This window comes from Octodon degus, unplaced genomic scaffold (genome assembly GCF_000260255.1).
Source record: "Octodon degus isolate 3935 unplaced genomic scaffold, OctDeg1.0 scaffold00069, whole genome shotgun sequence".
Classification (NCBI taxonomy): domain Eukaryota; kingdom Metazoa; phylum Chordata; class Mammalia; order Rodentia; family Octodontidae; genus Octodon; species Octodon degus.
The window spans coordinates 12,464,680-12,482,521 of NW_004524645.1; the positions used below are offsets into that span (position 1 = coordinate 12,464,680).

The window sequence follows — 17,842 nt, forward strand, 5'->3', positions numbered from 1 at the left end:
TAAATACAACCTCTCTTGGGGTTTTATAACCATCTCGAAGGAAGCGACAGCATCCATAACGCCCCTAGTAAGGAGAAATAAAATACATTTGATGACATAAGAACTTCTTTGCTCCTTTAATTCATCAGCCCTTACCTCTCTCTCTCCTATGAACCTTTTAGTGATAAAACATGTACTAATTGCATTTTGCTATTAGTATAAAGAACTTTTAAGGTAGTAGTAAGCAAAGTAAATTCCGTCTTGGAAGAGAATGTTGAAACATTTCACGGGAATATTGGGTCTGCCAGAGTAATTACTAAGAGCTCAGGGAGTTGCCATTCTTTCATTCTGATTTACTATATCACACAAAGAGGCAAAGGGACCCTCACATTTAGAGAATCCACCAAAGTGTTTAGTGCGATGTGTCAGTCACTGCATTTCACTGCAGACCAAGGTTTTTTTAAAAAAACGTAATTTAACTTTAGGATCACTAAGCCCTCTAAAATGGTATGTAAAGTTTAAGGATATTGTGACATGTAAATTTTTTACTGGAAGGAATTCAAGAGATATGCAAAAGAATCTGTGATTGTTAAATGGTTATGTAGTCCTACCTTGGAAGTAAGATAGTAGTAGGAATTGGGGTTCCACCTTAAGTGCAAATTCTGCTACTTATAAAGAGAACTAAGTTCCTTAATTTGAAACTATATTTTCTCATCTGTAGGCTCAGCCTTTCATCTGTATACCTCATGCATCCACTAAAATAAACTAATCCATTAACTTCACACGTGATTTACTCCATGTCATCATGTGAAACTGGAACTTAACAGAGGGTAGCAGAGTACCAGTGTGACCAATGCTTACCTGGAGCTTGGAAATAATTTCACTTTTGGTCACATTCACAAGGTTCACATCTTCCACAGCAAAGGCCGGGAAAGAAATGATAGAAAGAAGTCCAGCGTCAATCTCTTTAGAAGTTGATGCTCTTGGCAGCATAGAAAATAGAATAGACTGAATAAAAGATAGAGAGGTGATTTAACTTGGAGAAGCATCAATAGTAGTATCTAAAGACCATAAGTTTAGACCCACGGAAGGGTACATTCAAATAAAAGTGATAACTTATAGAGTACAGCTTTGCTCTACCGAAATGCATCCATTGGCCAACCTTGTCTACCTGGTTAATGCTCCCTATTACTTGGGGCAGAAGGAGGGGTGGAAAGAGTATGGTAGTGCTCGAAGCCTGTGCTGAGAACACTTGACTCCATTCCTTCCATATGCTCTGCTGACCGGGCCAGACCTTTAGGACACATTGGGGAAGATCTTCAGGGCTACTTGTGGCAAGCAGGCTAAGGTGCTCTGACTATGAAGACAGAGACTATGAAAGAACATACATGTAGTGCCACCACAGAGAGGTGGGTGGCTTCTGTGCAATGGGGTGGGTGACCCAGAAACCATTTATTTATTTTTTAAAATAATTTTATTGAGAAACAAATAGCAATGAGACAGTTTCAAAACTGATTACTAGACAGTTTCAATAATTAATACATCGCATATTGTTGTCTTAGTGGTTATTCATTGTACAAGATGCAGACATGATATCCTGTCCACAAGCACTATTAGAACAAGTCTCTCTATTCATTGAATTAAGAGAATGCAGCTGTATATCTATCCTAACTATTTTGAGTATACAGATACAAAATAGTCCTTCATTTATACCCCCCTTTTTTTGGTTAGTTTTGTCAGAGAAGGGCATTCCATTGTCATCTAAATATTGTAGATGCATGAATTCAGCAAAATATTCCAATACAGTCCAGGAGTCCATAATAGTAGTGGGTTATCCAAAGGACTGGCAATGTCAGAAGTTGTTGACTTGAGCCTTTTATAGTTCAGCATATTAATATGGCTTTACTTTTTATACCTTGTTTTTATACTTTTCTGCTGGCTAGTTAAGACCAAGATAAAGCAAGACCTATATAATAAAAAATGTAACTTTTGTATCTGATAAGGTCAGTTAAATCCCCTCAGGATTTATCCCGAAAACCTGTACCACAGTTTGTAGATCCTTTGTCAGTATCAGCCACGTGGATGAGTCACAGCCATTGCTTGACCAATTTGCTCTCTGTGAAAGCCTGCGAGAATGTTTTGTTTCCATGTGACTCTCCTTAGGTACACTCTACATCATCGATCACTTTCCTCTGTGGCCCCATAATATCCTTGATCAGAAAATTTGGGACACAATTGAGTTACATGGTGTTACAGTATAGGATCTACTATGTCCTTAGTTTTCACTGACCTTGAAAGGCTAGGGTCAAAATGTTGGCTGTCCTTGCAGCCCTTCTTTTTCACTAAATTTTGGTCTGCAAACTTAGGTTGTTAACCCTCTAGGAGAGAAGCTTATTATTATTACCCTACAACATAGGCAGTTGAGCTTAACCTCACTATCTCTCTGAATATCAAACATCTTAGGCATGACATGGAACAAGTATTTTCCATTAAGTATTGATACGTTAAACTTTAAATTCCTCCAGAATATGAAGAAAAAAATTTAAAAAATGAAAAAATATTTAAAAATTAGGAAGAGTTACATATTTTTACACAGAAATTTAAAAATCTAACCATATACAACCTTGTAGGACAGTCCTGTGACATTTTTTTCTTGTCTCTTGTTTTCATTTATTACCCATTTTTTTAAACAAACATTTACTTTGGAGACAGTATGGCAGTAATTGATGTGACCTGACAAGCAGTACGTATTTAGAAGACCAGAATGACAGGCATTCCAAGCATGACCCTACCATTACACATTGCTACCTTCGGTGCAGTTGCTTAGTTCACAGGTATCAGCATATATACTTAGGGTGAGAATCCTACCAATTAACTGCTAGTTTCAAAAACATGCTGAAGATTCTCAGGCTCATTGCCTTACCCATCTGGTGCATATAAATGTATGGCTTTGCCCCTGTCATGTTCCAGGAACCATTTATACAAGTACTGAAATCCATAAGATCTCATAAATGATCAGGCAAAATGGTTAACAGCAGAACTAATTTAATCATAGAAACTTTCCAGGGTTACCTAGAGGTACTATACTATGGCCTCAATTATAAGGTGGCTGGATTAGGCCTGGAATCTTGGAAGTAAGTTGAGATTATAGGAACATTTGGGCAGAGAAAAGAATGCTGAGATATAATGTGTACATACATGAGACTAGATCCTTGAAAATATAAGCTCATTAAATCTTCCACATGAGAAAGATTAAGATATTATGTCCAGTTTACTCATATGGAGCCAGCCAGTGACAGAGCCAGGAGTCTAATCCAGACTCTTCTAGCTATAAAACTCACATTTTCCACTGGACTACACATTTAGAGGAACACCGGTGTATTTCTGTTAAATTATACCCAAGAAATATCAGATTTTCCATTAAGAACTACTTACAACATCCAGTGATTTCACTGCTGTGTGAACAGCAGAAAGTGTACTTACACAAACCTTAGAGATGGAATAGCCTATTACACACTGACGCTTTATGGTATAGCTGCCATAGTCTAAGTGGTCCTTCAGTGACCAAAGTATCATTATGAGGTGTATCGCTGTAGTGACTCCTCCCTAGGCTTTCTCTGCCAAGAAACACAAGTTCCTGCCATAAGCTCTCCAGTTATAAGTTTGAAGGTATCTAACTCACTTTAGCCTTAGCATATGTGGTCCCTAACAGTTTACTGACTGACTAGCAATTGGTGACTTCCTGTCTGTTCAGTGGAATTCCCTAATCTGCATTAATCCTTTCTGTGATCTGTATTTTAGGGAGTTTGTATTAAATTGCCATTTTCCCCATATTATCTCTCCCTCATTCTGCCCATCACACTCCTATCAACTGAGCTGGTGCATGCTACTCATTCAAGTGGATGGCATTATGAAATAAACCTGAAAAAAAATGAACTATGTGTTTAAAAAGCATAAAACATTTTACCTGCAGCAAAACAAGGCCTCTCTGACTGTTGATTCCATATACATAGTATGATTATGTCTTGTGTCTGCATAATACTTTCTGGCTACACTGTTTTGGGGCAAACTGTCTAATTTGATTTTCTCTGATCTTTTCAATTATCTTATGAGTCAGGAGTGGAAGGCCCCACTGAGCCCATTTTATGGAGGAAAAAAAACTTAAGCTTCAAGGAGTCAAGTGTCATCAAACCAGAAAGATGAGGTCTCTGAACAGAAGCTGAGGCCTTCCTTCTACAACTCTCTTTCTTACTTTGGAACACAGGAGGCTGAGCTGTTACCTGGCAGTGCTCAACTTCATCAGGCAGGACGTGGATGACTGACTTGCGGCCTCCATAAGCTCCAAAAAGGTCTAGTTCATCAATTGCCTCAAGTGCAGCCTGCAAACACAGGTGTAAGTTACTTTTTCTTTCTAATAAACATATACTCCAATATCTGGCACTCTTTTTTCACTAAGCAATCTAGCATACATGTTTTTCCAGTGCCAATGAAATGTAGTTGTAAAATCCAGCCAAAAGGTTCTATAGTCTATCCTTATTTTCAGTGGAATGGAGCGTCCCCATATACTGTTGTTTATGCCACAAATAAGAAAAACATGAACACACTTCTCCAAATAAAAATAATATACTGCCAAAAAATGAAATATTAATGAGTTCATAACATTATGTGTCTATGGCACTAAACTTATGATTGGTGTTTCTCCTACCTATTGTAATAGTTAGCATCTACCATTTAGCACATCTAGCACTTAGGAAAGTTAATTTTTTTGTAATATATATTTTTTTCTGTCAGTTTACCTTAACAGACCACTGTTATTGTTGCTTTAAACACTGTAGCACTGGGGCTGGGGAGATGACTCAGTAGAATAAGTGCTTGCCTGGCAAGTGCAAGGGCCTGAGTTCAATCCCCAGTTCCACAAAAAAAAATGTAGCACTGGAGCCTTCACTTTGTCCAAAAAAATCTAGTCTTAAACAGGAGGAAGGAAGCTACATAAAATATCCATGGCAGTTGCACATGGTGGTACATGCCTATAATTCCAGTACTTGGGAGGCTGAGGCAGGATGATCATTGTGAGTTCAGGCCAACCTGGGCTATAAAGTGAGCTAAAGACCAGCCTGAACTGTGTAATGAGACCGTCTCAAAAAGACAAAATAAAAGTCTGTGACAAGAGATACAAAGTGGTGGCTCACAGGCCAAATCTACTCCACAGGTGCCCTCTGGCTTTTTTAAAAATGTACTTTAGTACATGGTCTACAGGGTCTCACTGCATAGATCAGACTCCTAGTAATTCTGTTTTCAGTCTCCCAAGCACTGGGATTACAGGAGCACACCACCATGCGCAGTCTCAATCACCCTCTCAGTGTGCCCTGGGGGCGGGGCTGGCACAGCACTCATGGGATTGAACCAGCCACTGTGCTCTGTCTAAGCAGGCGCTCCCTCTGGCTTTAACAGATTTTTATCCTCCTCCTCCTTTTTGAGACACAGTCTCACTATGTTACCTAGTTCGTTCTAAATACCTGGGCTTAAGTGACCCTCCTGCCTCAGTTTCTTGGGGAGTTAGGACTATAAGATTATGCTACTGAAATCATCTTGAAAAATATTTCCTAAATGAGTTTGAGTTGGAATATCATTAGGGAAAGTTCCCAGTACCCCTCACTCTTACCTTCTGCCCCTGATCTTTCTACCTGGTCAGCCTCACTCATTATTGTTACTAGCTCCACCTTGTGGGCTTGAACTTATGAGCCAGATCTACAATGTACTTATATTCTTCAGTTCTCTGTATGACCCGCAAAGGACACTGTACATCATGCCTGCAGCTTCTTAGAAAACAGCAAGAATTTTGACTTGTGATCACGAGAGATCACAGGGACAGAAGGAACTTTTTTTTGGCCACATGCAAAATTCAGCCTCGTAAACTGACTTCTTTGACCTATAATTTCATTTGGCTGGGGTACAAGTGCCATTTAAATTTCACATACTTGCTGCTGACTTTTGAAAAATGTACTAATCAGATTAAACCCAAATTCCTAATGAAGAGACCCTAAGCAAAGCTGTAAAAACGCACAGAAGGGGCTGAAAACTGTCACCTTGGCCATTCCCACAGAGCTTGCATTCAGTTCCGGAATGCCTTGATTAGTTTTATCACCACGTTCCCACATTCCGTAGTCCTGAGAGAATAAAGGTCATCATCAGAAAGGGAGAAAGAGGTATAGAAAAAGTGCTCTGAGAAAATGATCCCTTCATGTTACCTCGGGCATACTGAAACATGAATACAGCTTCTTGAAGATCCCCAAGCACATGGTTTTATATACTCACATTCTGGTCTTCTTTAATTTCAGTTCATGTGACCTCTGTGCAGAATTTCAAAAGAAAGTACTCAGGCAGAACAAAAGTACACACAAAAACACTCTAGGATTTCTTATTTCTAAAAGCTATTAATTTATAAGAAACTCTTGATTTGTGGAGAATGAAACATTTTATCTTAAAATCAAGTAAAGTGCTACCCATCTATTTAGCTAATGCCATTGAACTTACAATAACTTGTAAGATGAAATAAAAAGCTGTATTTTAACACATGAATTATAACTAGTTGAAACCAACAAGCCCATTTAAATCTTTTATTTAGCATTACCTCTTGAGTATAAAAAATGCTCAGGAAGTAACTAGAACCAAAGTCAAAAGTGAGACACAGAATACTGAACATTCATAGTATATAAAAATCAATTTCATGTGAATTGGCTCAGAAAACTGTCACAGAAGCAGACTTGATACTTGTATACCTAACTTCAGTAATTCATATCTTCATTTAAAAATCTAAGTGATATTATTTTGAAATGCTTTGTGTACTACTGAATGATGACAACCTCAAAGAATAGGGTCAATGCTAAAACGTTATTTATTTCTCAACTGCCAAAAAAAGTTTACAAAATATGAACACTGAAACTCAGACATGCAAGATACACATTCAACCCTGACCTGTGAACCAGACTTATACCTGGGCCTGGGCATGTTCCTTCAGTATTCCTCACATCCAAATCTTCCTTTGTTCTACTCCATCTTTACTCCAACTCTACAGCTATGGGACTGATCTGCAAAGACTACTTCAATCAGCCTCCTGCACCCCACCTTCTACCACCATGCCAGTGCTCTCTGCCAACTTTTTAGCCCAATTCAGACTGGCCTGTTCACATGCTGTGGGACACTTTAGAGTCTTATTTAAGATATACATGACACAGAACTGGGCATAGTGGTACATGCCTGTAAATGCCAGCACTGAAGTTGAGCCAGGAGGATTGCTGCAAGTTCAAGATTAGTCTGGGGACTACAAAAGTAAACACAAGGCCAGCCTGAACTGCATAGCAAGATGCTGTCTCAAAGACAAATATATATATATATATATATATATATATATATATATGAGTTAGACACAACATGTTGTACACTCAACATACAAAGCCCTCCCCCACTGCATTCCAGGACAAAAGTATGCACTTTGTCTTGTAGTAACAATCTTACAGCTCTAGTCTTGCTAATGTTCTGATTAGTCCCAAATAACCTAGCTCTCCAGAAATTAGGTAATGGTTTAGATTTAAAATGCACTCCCAAAGTCTCCCATGTTCAGAGGTGAGGCCTTCAGGAAGTGACTGAATCATGAGGGCTAACTTTATCAGTCCATTAATCCACTGCTGAGATTATAATCTGATGGCATTTTTGGGAGGTGATAGAAAATTAGGAGGTGGGGTCTAGTTGGAGGGAGTGGGTCATGGAAGTATGTCTTAGCCCTAGATTCTTCCTCTCTGGATCTTCCCCTTTTTTCTGTTTCTTAGCTGCATGAGATAAGCAGTTTCCTCTACTACATCCTGCTACCATCATGTTTCTGCCTAGCATAGGCCTAAAAGCAAGAGAGCTGGCCAACCATGGACAGAAACCCCTAAAATCCCAAGCCAAAATAAATCTTTCTTCCTCTAAATTGTTTTCTTTGTATTTTGTCACACTTGAAACACTAATAAAGTATATGTTTTTTTAAATGTCTGACACACCAAAGAAAGCTACCAGTATTGATACTTACAGCAACTTTATATGCAGCTTCTATGTAAAAGACAAGATTCTGTATAAAGGCCACCTCATCAAGCGTGAAGATAATACGTAAGCCTGGTAAAGAAAAATGAGGTCAACAAGTTATGTTGTGAGATGAGCTGCTGCACTAGGAAGTGAATGCTAGTCAAGCGCTTATCCTACTGAGCCATCTCCCCAGCCCCGGAAGTGAATGCTTTTACCTTCATTTTTCTTCCTTAGGACACCAAGAATTAATTCTGAAGTAAGTGGTATAAGTTAATGTCTAATCTCAGAAAGAGAAAGGAAGGAATGGGGGGGTGGACAGGGGAAATGGGAAAGGAGAAGAAAGAAGAGAAAAATGGTTCCATCTTTGACTAGGTGCATATAAGAGTTAAAGAGAAGGTATGAGGTCTCTGGAACATGAATTTGTGCAGAGTAGGTGGCAGCAATGCAAAGATTGTAACCCAAAAGAACCAGTGACACTATCTTTATTCTTCAGTGAGCCAAAGATAAGGGTGGATACTTTTCCCCACTGTAGATAGGGAAAGAGTAAAGCTTCACTTTTTCTCACCTCCTAGAAAACCTAGCTCCCAGGACCTGCCCAGGGGGCTATATCAACTCACTGAAACAGGTAGTGACCAAGGAAATTGGGTTTTGCTTGGTCCTAAAAATGCAGTTGGTTATGACCAATACACACATTTTTAAAGTATGATTATTTTATTGTACCAGCAATCGAACTCAGGGCCTTGTGCTTCCTAGGCAGGCTCTGCTGCTGAGCTATACTTCCAGCCCCACAGTATAAATCCTTGAAGCAAACATGGATACAGTAAGATATCCATTCCTATATTAATAACAAAGGCTTAGCTAGCAAGCTCACTTAGAAGCTAACTAAAATCAACTTAAGTGACTGAAAATGATTTGACAATATGAGTAGCCTCTGAGTGATCTCAGAAGAAAGTAGAGATGAGGTCCAAATTGATACCATGACATTAGCTATAATAGCAAAAATATACAAAGTACTTAAAATCATTATGGTATATCCATTAATTAAGTTAGTAAAGTAATATTTATGAAAAGTTTGTAAGATTGGGAGGAAATTCTTTACAAAGATATACAATGATTGAGGTATCAAACTATTTTATGTAGCAAAAATATGTATACAATGTGTCATTTAATATATAAAAATGCATAGAAAATAGTTAGAAAAAAAGAAAAATACTTAGAGGAGCCACACAAAAATTGGCAGCAATTTTTTTTTATTATTTTGTTATATTTTACCAAATATCTATATTGAGCTCATATTAACTTTCATAACCAAAAATACTTTTTATAAATACATGCTTTATTCACAAAGCCCTATTGATGTTACCTGATGATTTCTGGAATGATTCTAGTTTCCCACTTGCTGAATGAAATAAACAGGAGTCTCAGGGTGTTAGTTTGCTGGACTGCTCATGAGCACTCTGAGGCCTGCTGCACACCTTAACCATCTGCGCAGGTGAGAGCCCACTTGATGCACAAAGATGGTTGCATTATGGGACTCGGGAGGTCTGGCATCCTGGCTGCCAAAGAAACCTGCAGCTGTGACCTACACAGTAACTAAGTAAGCTACTTAGCACAGCATGGGCACTGCAAGCTGGCCAGCCTACTGTGGGCACACTGTTCAAATGTAACTTTGGTAACTGAGAATGCATCCAGAGAGGGTGAGCAGAGTGGTGAGTGGGAGAGCTGAAGGGACCTGGTGCTAATCTTGAAGGAGAAAAGTCAAAGAGCAGTTATGAGTGTGTTTGCAGATATTTTGAACTGCCCAAGGTTACTCCAGGAACTAAGCAAGAGTATAGGAAGGAAGCTGTGGGCTCCAAGCAGGAAGCTAACAGATGGCTCAAGAGCCCTCATCCTCAGAGTGCCCAGTGGAGGACAATGATCTTGTCCACAAGTCAGGTCCCTACATCGCTTGTCCTATCCTAGATACAAATGCACACCATATCACAGAGGAACATGCTTTTCTTTTGTATAAACAGCTTATTTACAAGGTTGACTGCTATGGTTTGAATGTGTCCCTGTCAACAAAAGGCACTACTAATGTGCTAATATTAAGAGGTGGGGCCTATACTAAGTGACTGGGCCATGATGCCTCCTCCCCCTTGCAAAGTGGAACAAAGACTCATAAAAGCAGCTTTCTACAGAGTTTAACTGTCTTGTCCTTCTGTTTTCTGCTATGTGAGGACATAACATTTTTCTCCTTCAGAGGATACAGCCCTCAGCAGACTATTGTACCTCTCAGAGCCTTGCTCTTGGACTTCCTGAACTCTAAATCTATGAGAAAATAAAATTTCTGTTCTTTATAAATCTCCTAGTCTTGTGCATTTCGTTACAGCAACACAAATGGACTTTGACACTGTCCCCCTCCCCAGTGCCTTTCTGGATTGTCACCCTCTCAATAATGGGCTCAAATGGCTCTTCACCTGAGGCAGTCATCTGGGCCAAGAACAGGAGAAACAGAGAAGTGGCATCCACCTGGAGGTGACCCCACTGGTCATCACCCACCACGGTGCTGCATGTGGCAGTGTTGTACTTGGCATGCAGGCTGTCTTTGGTACTCTGAGTATGCTTGAATTTTTCTACTTTGTCCACCTGAGAGAGAAGACAAACAGGTTTTACATAGCTTCACAGGTTCATGGCTGGCAGAGGTCACATCCAGGGCCAGTCACCTCACTCTAGGCCTCTTATTTGCTACCTCTGGGAGCCAGAGGGACAGGAGACAGCTGCTAGTGAGCACTACCCATACAGGTTGTGCAGAGGATTTTTCCTGTCCATTCATGGAAAATGCTCCAGCCCTGGAGGAGTTTCATCAGCTCTGCAGGGGTAAGTAATGCCAAAGGTGTCTTTGCTTATAAGATCTCCAGCTGTGGCACATGGTAGATACTTAAGGAAAGAGGGAGGGAAGGCAAAGACCTGTTTAAATTTCAACTTTTTCCTTTTTAATATTGAAAGGAAAAGGCAATTATGTCTTTCAACATGCTGAGAATGGGGGGCTGTATCACATTCATCTTTGAATTTGGGCAGATTCTAATATAATGTTCTCTACACAGTATGTACTCCATGAATTGTTTTCTTTACTTCTCATTGAAAATAGCAGATCGCAATGTCAATTTTTTTAAAACTCAAGCACTTCATCTCAAATGACATCATATCCTTTTATAGACTTGACATAATAAGCAACAGTACATGGTTTTCTAGGAGTGACCTTTAAAAATATTTTCTTAAAACTTTTAAAAGATATGTTCTTCTTTTATATTAGATCTTCTTTTTAATTTTTTTTTCAGATAGGGTCTCACAATGTACTATATAGTTCAGGCTGGCCTCAAACTCACGACAATCATTCTGCTTCAGTCTCCCAAGGCCTGGGATTTCAGGCATGTGCCACCATGCCCAGCTCACACATATGCTAACTCTTGAAAAAAGATTCACAGCAACAGTGTATTTTGAGACCATGGCTCTATAGTATAATAAAATTATCAAAGATATAAAAAAGAGAAACTAAGCAAAATATTGTCTATTTTTCTTCCTCAAGAAAAGCTTAGCACACATTAAGCATGTTCATTGTTCCTATTAAAATGACTTGAAATACTTCAGAGCTCTACAAGCACATACCTGTCACATTGCACCTACCTGTCTCATCATGCACTGCAGGAGACCTCGCATTAGCTTCACCACATTCTGTGGAAATAAAGTCAGATCAATAACAAGATAAGACCTGGGTTCCTTGCTCTCAAAAAATCACCTCCTTACCCTCGCCTAGATAATAAACCAGTGCTGTGAGGCAACTTCTCTGAAAAGGCCAATTCTAAGCATGAATATTCACACTGGTCATATTACTGGTACTTTTCTTTTCAATTACTAAGAACAATCTTGACAAAGCCATTTATCTCAAATAAAAGGCTTGGCTGGGTGGCATTTTCTGGCTCTGAAATCCAGTGACTTTCTACTGACATTTCAACACCACAATTTTCATAAGCCTAGTACTTTGGAGTTTTCTGTCATATTTTTAATAATTTATTTTTGTCATAATAAGAATGAATTAAGCCCACCACACCTGCCCAAAATAATGATGTTTTACCAAAAGGGCCATTTGCAACACATTACCGCACTATTGAGGAAAGTTTTTACCAAATGCAACTGGCAGCCAAGGTTTCTTAATAATGTGATGCACTGCAACTAATTATTATCTTAATTATTAACACAAATAATCATTAATCAATTAGAGACTATATCGATGTTTTATAAAATACACTTTACTTGGATTATCTGACATTCTTGCACCAGCCTTACGAGATGAGGAGAGGTATTGCCCTACCCTGCAGATAAGGAAGCCGAGGCTGACTGGTGTGCAGCAATACTGCTCCTGTCTCCCAGTTGCCATGGGGTGGGGCAAGGACAACACCCAGGCAGTCGGATTGAGATGCCAGAGTTCAGACTTTTTTTGTAGTGCTGGTGACTGAATCCAGGCATTTGTACACACAAGGCAAGCACCTACTACTGAGTTATACATCGCCAGCAAGTTTGAGCTGTTAACACTGTGTTGCTTCCCATTGCCTCCACAATGAAAGTCCATTTAAATACTGGTCTGAATATGGCCTACTAAAAATTCTGTAAAAGAGGTGCCTGGAGAGTGGGATTTTGTTTAAGTCAAAATATCCTGGTGGAATGAAGTTTCCACCCAGGTGCCCGGACACATCTTTTCCCATAAAATGGACATGAGAGGGAGGAGGATACAGTAAAAGGCCCTGAAAATTTTTCTCCATTGAAAAATTTGGAATGAATACCCATCAAATCCTTCCATTTTTAAAATCCTATGATTCTATGATACTTTATGTCATAAATTCTGTGGATGGGCTGGGGAGATAGCTCAGGAGTCTAAGTGCCTGCCTTGCAAGTGTAAGGACCAAGATTTGATCCTCAGTACTTCAGGCTGTGCTGGCCCTGAAATCAGGCGTGGTGGTACGTGCCTATAATCCCAGTGCAGGGGAGGCTGAGATAGGAGGGTCACTATGAGTCTGAGCTGCATAGAGAGACCCTATACCAAATAAATAAATTAATAAAAATGTAAAAATTAAATTCTGTTGTAAGAAAATGTTCTCTCATAATGAGGATAATTACAATTAATATCTCCTACAGTATATACAGCATAAACATTTGTCAATTAACTTGCCCCCAAATAAAGTCATTTTCCATTAGGAAGTAGTACAGTGGTTCCCAACTGGGGGTGATATTGCCATCCACCAGGAGTGGGAAGGCATCTGGAAATGTGGATGTGGAGGCATTTTAATAGTCACAATGAAGGAGGTGAGTGCTGCTGGCATTTGGTGAGAAGGAACCAGAGAGCTCAAATGATCTACAATGGCACAGTCTCACATGATGGCAGACTGCACGGCCTGAGCCCCAAATGTAGTAGTGCTCCTACTGAGCATCACTGGAAGATCTCTGTGCTACTTTTCATAATTAAGGGAGAAGTCATCTTTAGTTATTAACCATACACACCAAATAGTAAACATTATTAAATGCGACACAATGTGGCCTGTTGGTGTCTCATTATGGTTAAGGAATAGAAAATCAAATGAATTTTAATCTACTATGGTGGTTAGTATTCACAAAGCCCTGGTTCAATCCTTAGTACAAATAAGCAAATCCCCAAAGCTCTCATGCCAAGAAAACTATACTTTTATATTTCAGTGTTTCTTTTATCAGTGCTATCACTCAAAATATCTGCTGTGTTCCAGGTAAAAATACTTTCTTCTGAAGATTCTCAGGATCATTGCCTTAACCACCTTGTGCATATAAATGTATGGTTTTGCCCCTGTCATGTTTCCTAGCTTTTCAGCAGGTTTTTGAAACTAGCAGTAAATTGGTAGGAGTCTCACCCTGACTAACTATATATGCTGATACCTGTGAACTAAGCAACTGCACTGAAGGTAGCAATGTGTAATGGTAGGGTCATGCTTGGAATGCCTGTCATTCTGGTCTTCTAAATATGTACTGCTTGTCATGTCACATCAATTACTGCCATACTGTCTCTCAAGTAAATGTTTGTTTTAAAAGGGTAACAAATGAAAACAAGAGACAAGAAAAAGCATCATAGGACTGTCCTGCTACAATGCTGTATATGGTTAGATTTCTAAATTTCTGTGTTAAAATATGTAATTGTTTATTCCTATTTTTAAAAATATTTTTTCTTTTTCTTCACATTCTGTAGGGATTTAAAGTTTAACATATCAATACTTGATGGAAAATGCCTGTTCCATGTTATGTCTAAGATGGTTGATATTCAGACAGATAGTAAGTTTAAGCTCAACTGCCTATGTTTTTTTTTCCTTTTTCTTCCCATAATTTTACTGAGAAACAAATAGCAATGAGACAGTTTCAAACCAAATTGGTAGGACAGTTTCAATACTTAACACATTGCATACATTCTTTCTAGTTGTTAATTGCTGTACAAGATGCAGACTTGATATCCTATCTACAAACACCATTAGAACAAATCCCTCTATTTATTAAAAGAATGCAACTATATATCTATCCTAACCACTTTGAATACACAGATACAAAATGGACATTCATCTGTATCCCCTTTTTTTGTTAAGTTCCATCATTTAAATATTATAGGTGTGTAAACTCAGCAAAATAGTCTAAAAGAGTTCAGTAGTCCATTATAGTATTGGGTCTTCCGCTTCACTGGCAATGTCAGAAATTGTTGACCTGAGTCCTCTACAGCTCAACATAATACCATGGCTTTACTTCTTATACTTCATTTTTATACTTTTCTGCTGGATGGTTAAGACCAAGGTAAAGCAGGACCTATGCAACAAGAGTTGTAGCTTTTGGGTCTGTTTTAAGGTCAGTGAAATCCCCTCAGGATTTATCCTGAGATCCTGTACCTCAGATTGTAGAACCTTTCTCAGTGTCAGCCATGTGGATGAGTCACAGTCATTGCATGGCCAATGTGCTCTCTGTGAAAGCCTGAGAGAATGTTTTCTCTCTATGTGACTCTCCTTAGGCACACTCTACATCATTGATCACTTTCCACTTTGGCCCCATAATCTCCTTGATCAGAAAATTTGGGGCACTACTGAGTTACATGATGTAACAGTACAGTTCTCATATGTTCTGAGTCTTAAGTGACCTTGGAAGGCTAGGGCCAAAATGTTGGCTTTCCTTGAGGCCCTCCTTTTTCTCTAATTTTGGTCTGCAAACTTAGGTTGTTAACCATCCAGAAGACAAGCTTATTGTTATTACCATACAACCTAGGCTGTTAAGCTTAACCTCACTATCTGTCTGAATATCAAACATCTTAGGCATAACATGGAACAGGTATTTTTAATCAAGTATTGATATTCAACTGCCTATGTTATAGGATAATAATATCAGTAAGCTTCTCTTCTGGAGGGTTAATCACTTAAGTTTGCAGACCAAAAATTAGAGAAAAAGAAGGGCTGCAAGGACAGCCGACATTTTGGCCCTAGCCTTTCAAGGTCAGTGAAGACTCAGGACATAGGAGATCCTATAATGTAACTCCATGTAACTCAGTTGTGTCCCAAATTTTCTAATCAAGGAGACAATGGGGCCACAGAGGAAAGTGATTGATGATGTAGAGTGTACCTAAGGAGAGTCACATGGAGAGAAAACATTCTCTCAGGCTTTCACAGAGAGCAAATTGGTCAAGCAATGGCCGTGACTCATCCACATGGCTGACACTGACAAAGGATCTACAAACTGCCGTACAGGGTTTCAGGATAAATCCTGAGGGCATTTGACTGACCTTATCAGATACAAAAGTTACATTTTTTGTTATATAGATCTTGCTTTATCTTGGTCTTAACCATCCGCAGAAAAGTGTAAAAACGAGGTATATAAAGTAAACCCATATCAATATGCTGAGCTGTAAAAGGCTCAAGTCAACAACTTCTGACATTGCCAGTCCTACGGATAACCCACTACTATTATGGACTACAGGACTATATTGGATTATTTTGCTGAATTTACATACCTACAATATTTAAATGGCAATGGAATACCCATCTCTGACGAAACTAACAAAAAAGGGGATACAAATGAAGGACCATTTTGTATCTCTATATACAAAATAGTTAGGATAGATATATATGTACTTTCTCTTAATTCAGTGAGAAGATTTGTACTAATAGTGTTTGGACAGGACATCATGTCTGCATCTTGTACTATGAATAATCACTACGAAGACAACAATATGCAATGTATTAATTATTGAAGCTCTCCTACTAATCGGTTTTGAAACTCCTGTTGCTATTTGTTTCTCAATAAAAATAAAAAAAGAATATTTTCTTGTAAACTCAACAATGGCCAATCTTTGCTTTGGTGGGTACTTTGGCTTCTGATTTGGGAAAACAACAGAAAGATTTCCTTGCTGTATATGATGAACAGCATAGGCACATAAATGAGGCAACATCTGATTCAAAATTAAAGAGGAACCATTCAAAATAGAAAGGTATATTAATTTATGTATTCATTTTGATGTAGTTGGTACAGGGTCTATAGGGTCTCACTATGTAGATTGGACGTGTAGTGATCCTCCTGTTTTCAGCCTCCTAAATTCTGGGATTACAGGCGTGCACCACAATGCCCAGTCTTAATCATTGTCTCAGTGTGCCCTGGGGGGCAGGGCCAGCATAGCTCAGATGGTATTTTTAAGGGAAGTTTCAAAGATGTTTTAAGGGGTTGGGGAGATGGCTCAGTGGAATAATCACTTCCCTGGCAAGCATGAGGGCCTGAGTTCAATCCCCAATTCTGCCAAAAAAAAATGTTTTAAGCTTTGTCAATGGTATTTGGATAAATATTTTCAATGTAACTACTCTGAAGAGTACATACCTTGGAATGTGTAGCTTTGATGTACTAACATTTTATAAGTAATCATAATAGTGTATAATGGTGTCTTGATATAAATATGTATAAATTGATAGAGAATATGTACGATAGGGCATGTGTTTGCTAGTTAGGCAAACTAACACTTTAAGGTTTCAAATTTGAATGCTTTCCTTTTTTATTTGGTGTGATTTTTGATATTGTCATTATCTTATGGAAGGGAAAAATAATCACACAGAAAAATAGGTATGAGGTCGAGCCAATGTAAGTTATTCCCCAAATGCTCTATTGAAGAAATGAAGAAGCCGGTACTTCCATGTGGATTTTCCAGTTCCAAGGAACACATGTAAAGCTCTAAGACACAGCCTTCAGTCACCATTACCTGTTCCAATTCATATGCTTTGGCCTTGTCCTCATCACGGTCAGCATTCTTGCGATAGGCCATGCCAAGGCCCCACACAGCCAGGATGCTGTAGATGTTGTCCCGCACCCAGGCATCTTTCTGCTCATGGCTGGCTGACAGTAGCCCCGTGACGGGATTCTGTTAGAGAAAACACACAAAATAGCTTATCACCCTCCACACAGCTCCTACACAATGAATGCTCACCTAAAGGGACAGAGACCCAGAGCGCAGGCCCACTGAGTGAGTGAGGCAACCGGGGGCCGCAGGATCCTGAACAGACCCAGAGCACAGGCCTGGCGAGTGAGTTAGACGACCCAGGCTGCGGGATCCTGAACAGACCCAGAGCACAGGCCCAGCGAGTGAGTGAGAGGACCGGGGGTCCTTCGGATCCTGAATAGACCCAGAGCGCAGGCCTGGCGAGTGAATGAGATGCCTCGGGACCCGGGGATCCTCATTTGACCCAGGCTGCAGGCCCAGTACGGAACCCTTCGGCAGAACTCCCTGCAAAGA

General features: G+C 39.3%; 1 protein-coding gene across 1 annotated transcript in view; it reads right to left on the bottom strand.

Annotated features, from left to right (window-relative positions):
• The window catches only part of Phka2 (phosphorylase kinase regulatory subunit alpha 2), a 76,676-nt gene that overhangs the window by 40,830 nt on the left and 18,004 nt on the right, over positions 1–17,842 (bottom strand). The window contains exons 2-9 of the mRNA XM_023719536.1: positions 17,312–17,470; positions 11,707–11,754; positions 10,500–10,668; positions 8,048–8,130; positions 6,066–6,146; positions 4,260–4,358; positions 841–987; positions 11–64 (exon numbers count right to left, since the gene is read on the bottom strand). Coding sequence (XP_023575304.1) covers positions 11–64; positions 841–987; positions 4,260–4,358; positions 6,066–6,146; positions 8,048–8,130; positions 10,500–10,668; positions 11,707–11,754; positions 17,312–17,470 — 840 coding nt within the window. The remainder of the gene's footprint in view (positions 1–10; positions 65–840; positions 988–4,259; positions 4,359–6,065; positions 6,147–8,047; positions 8,131–10,499; positions 10,669–11,706; positions 11,755–17,311; positions 17,471–17,842) is intronic.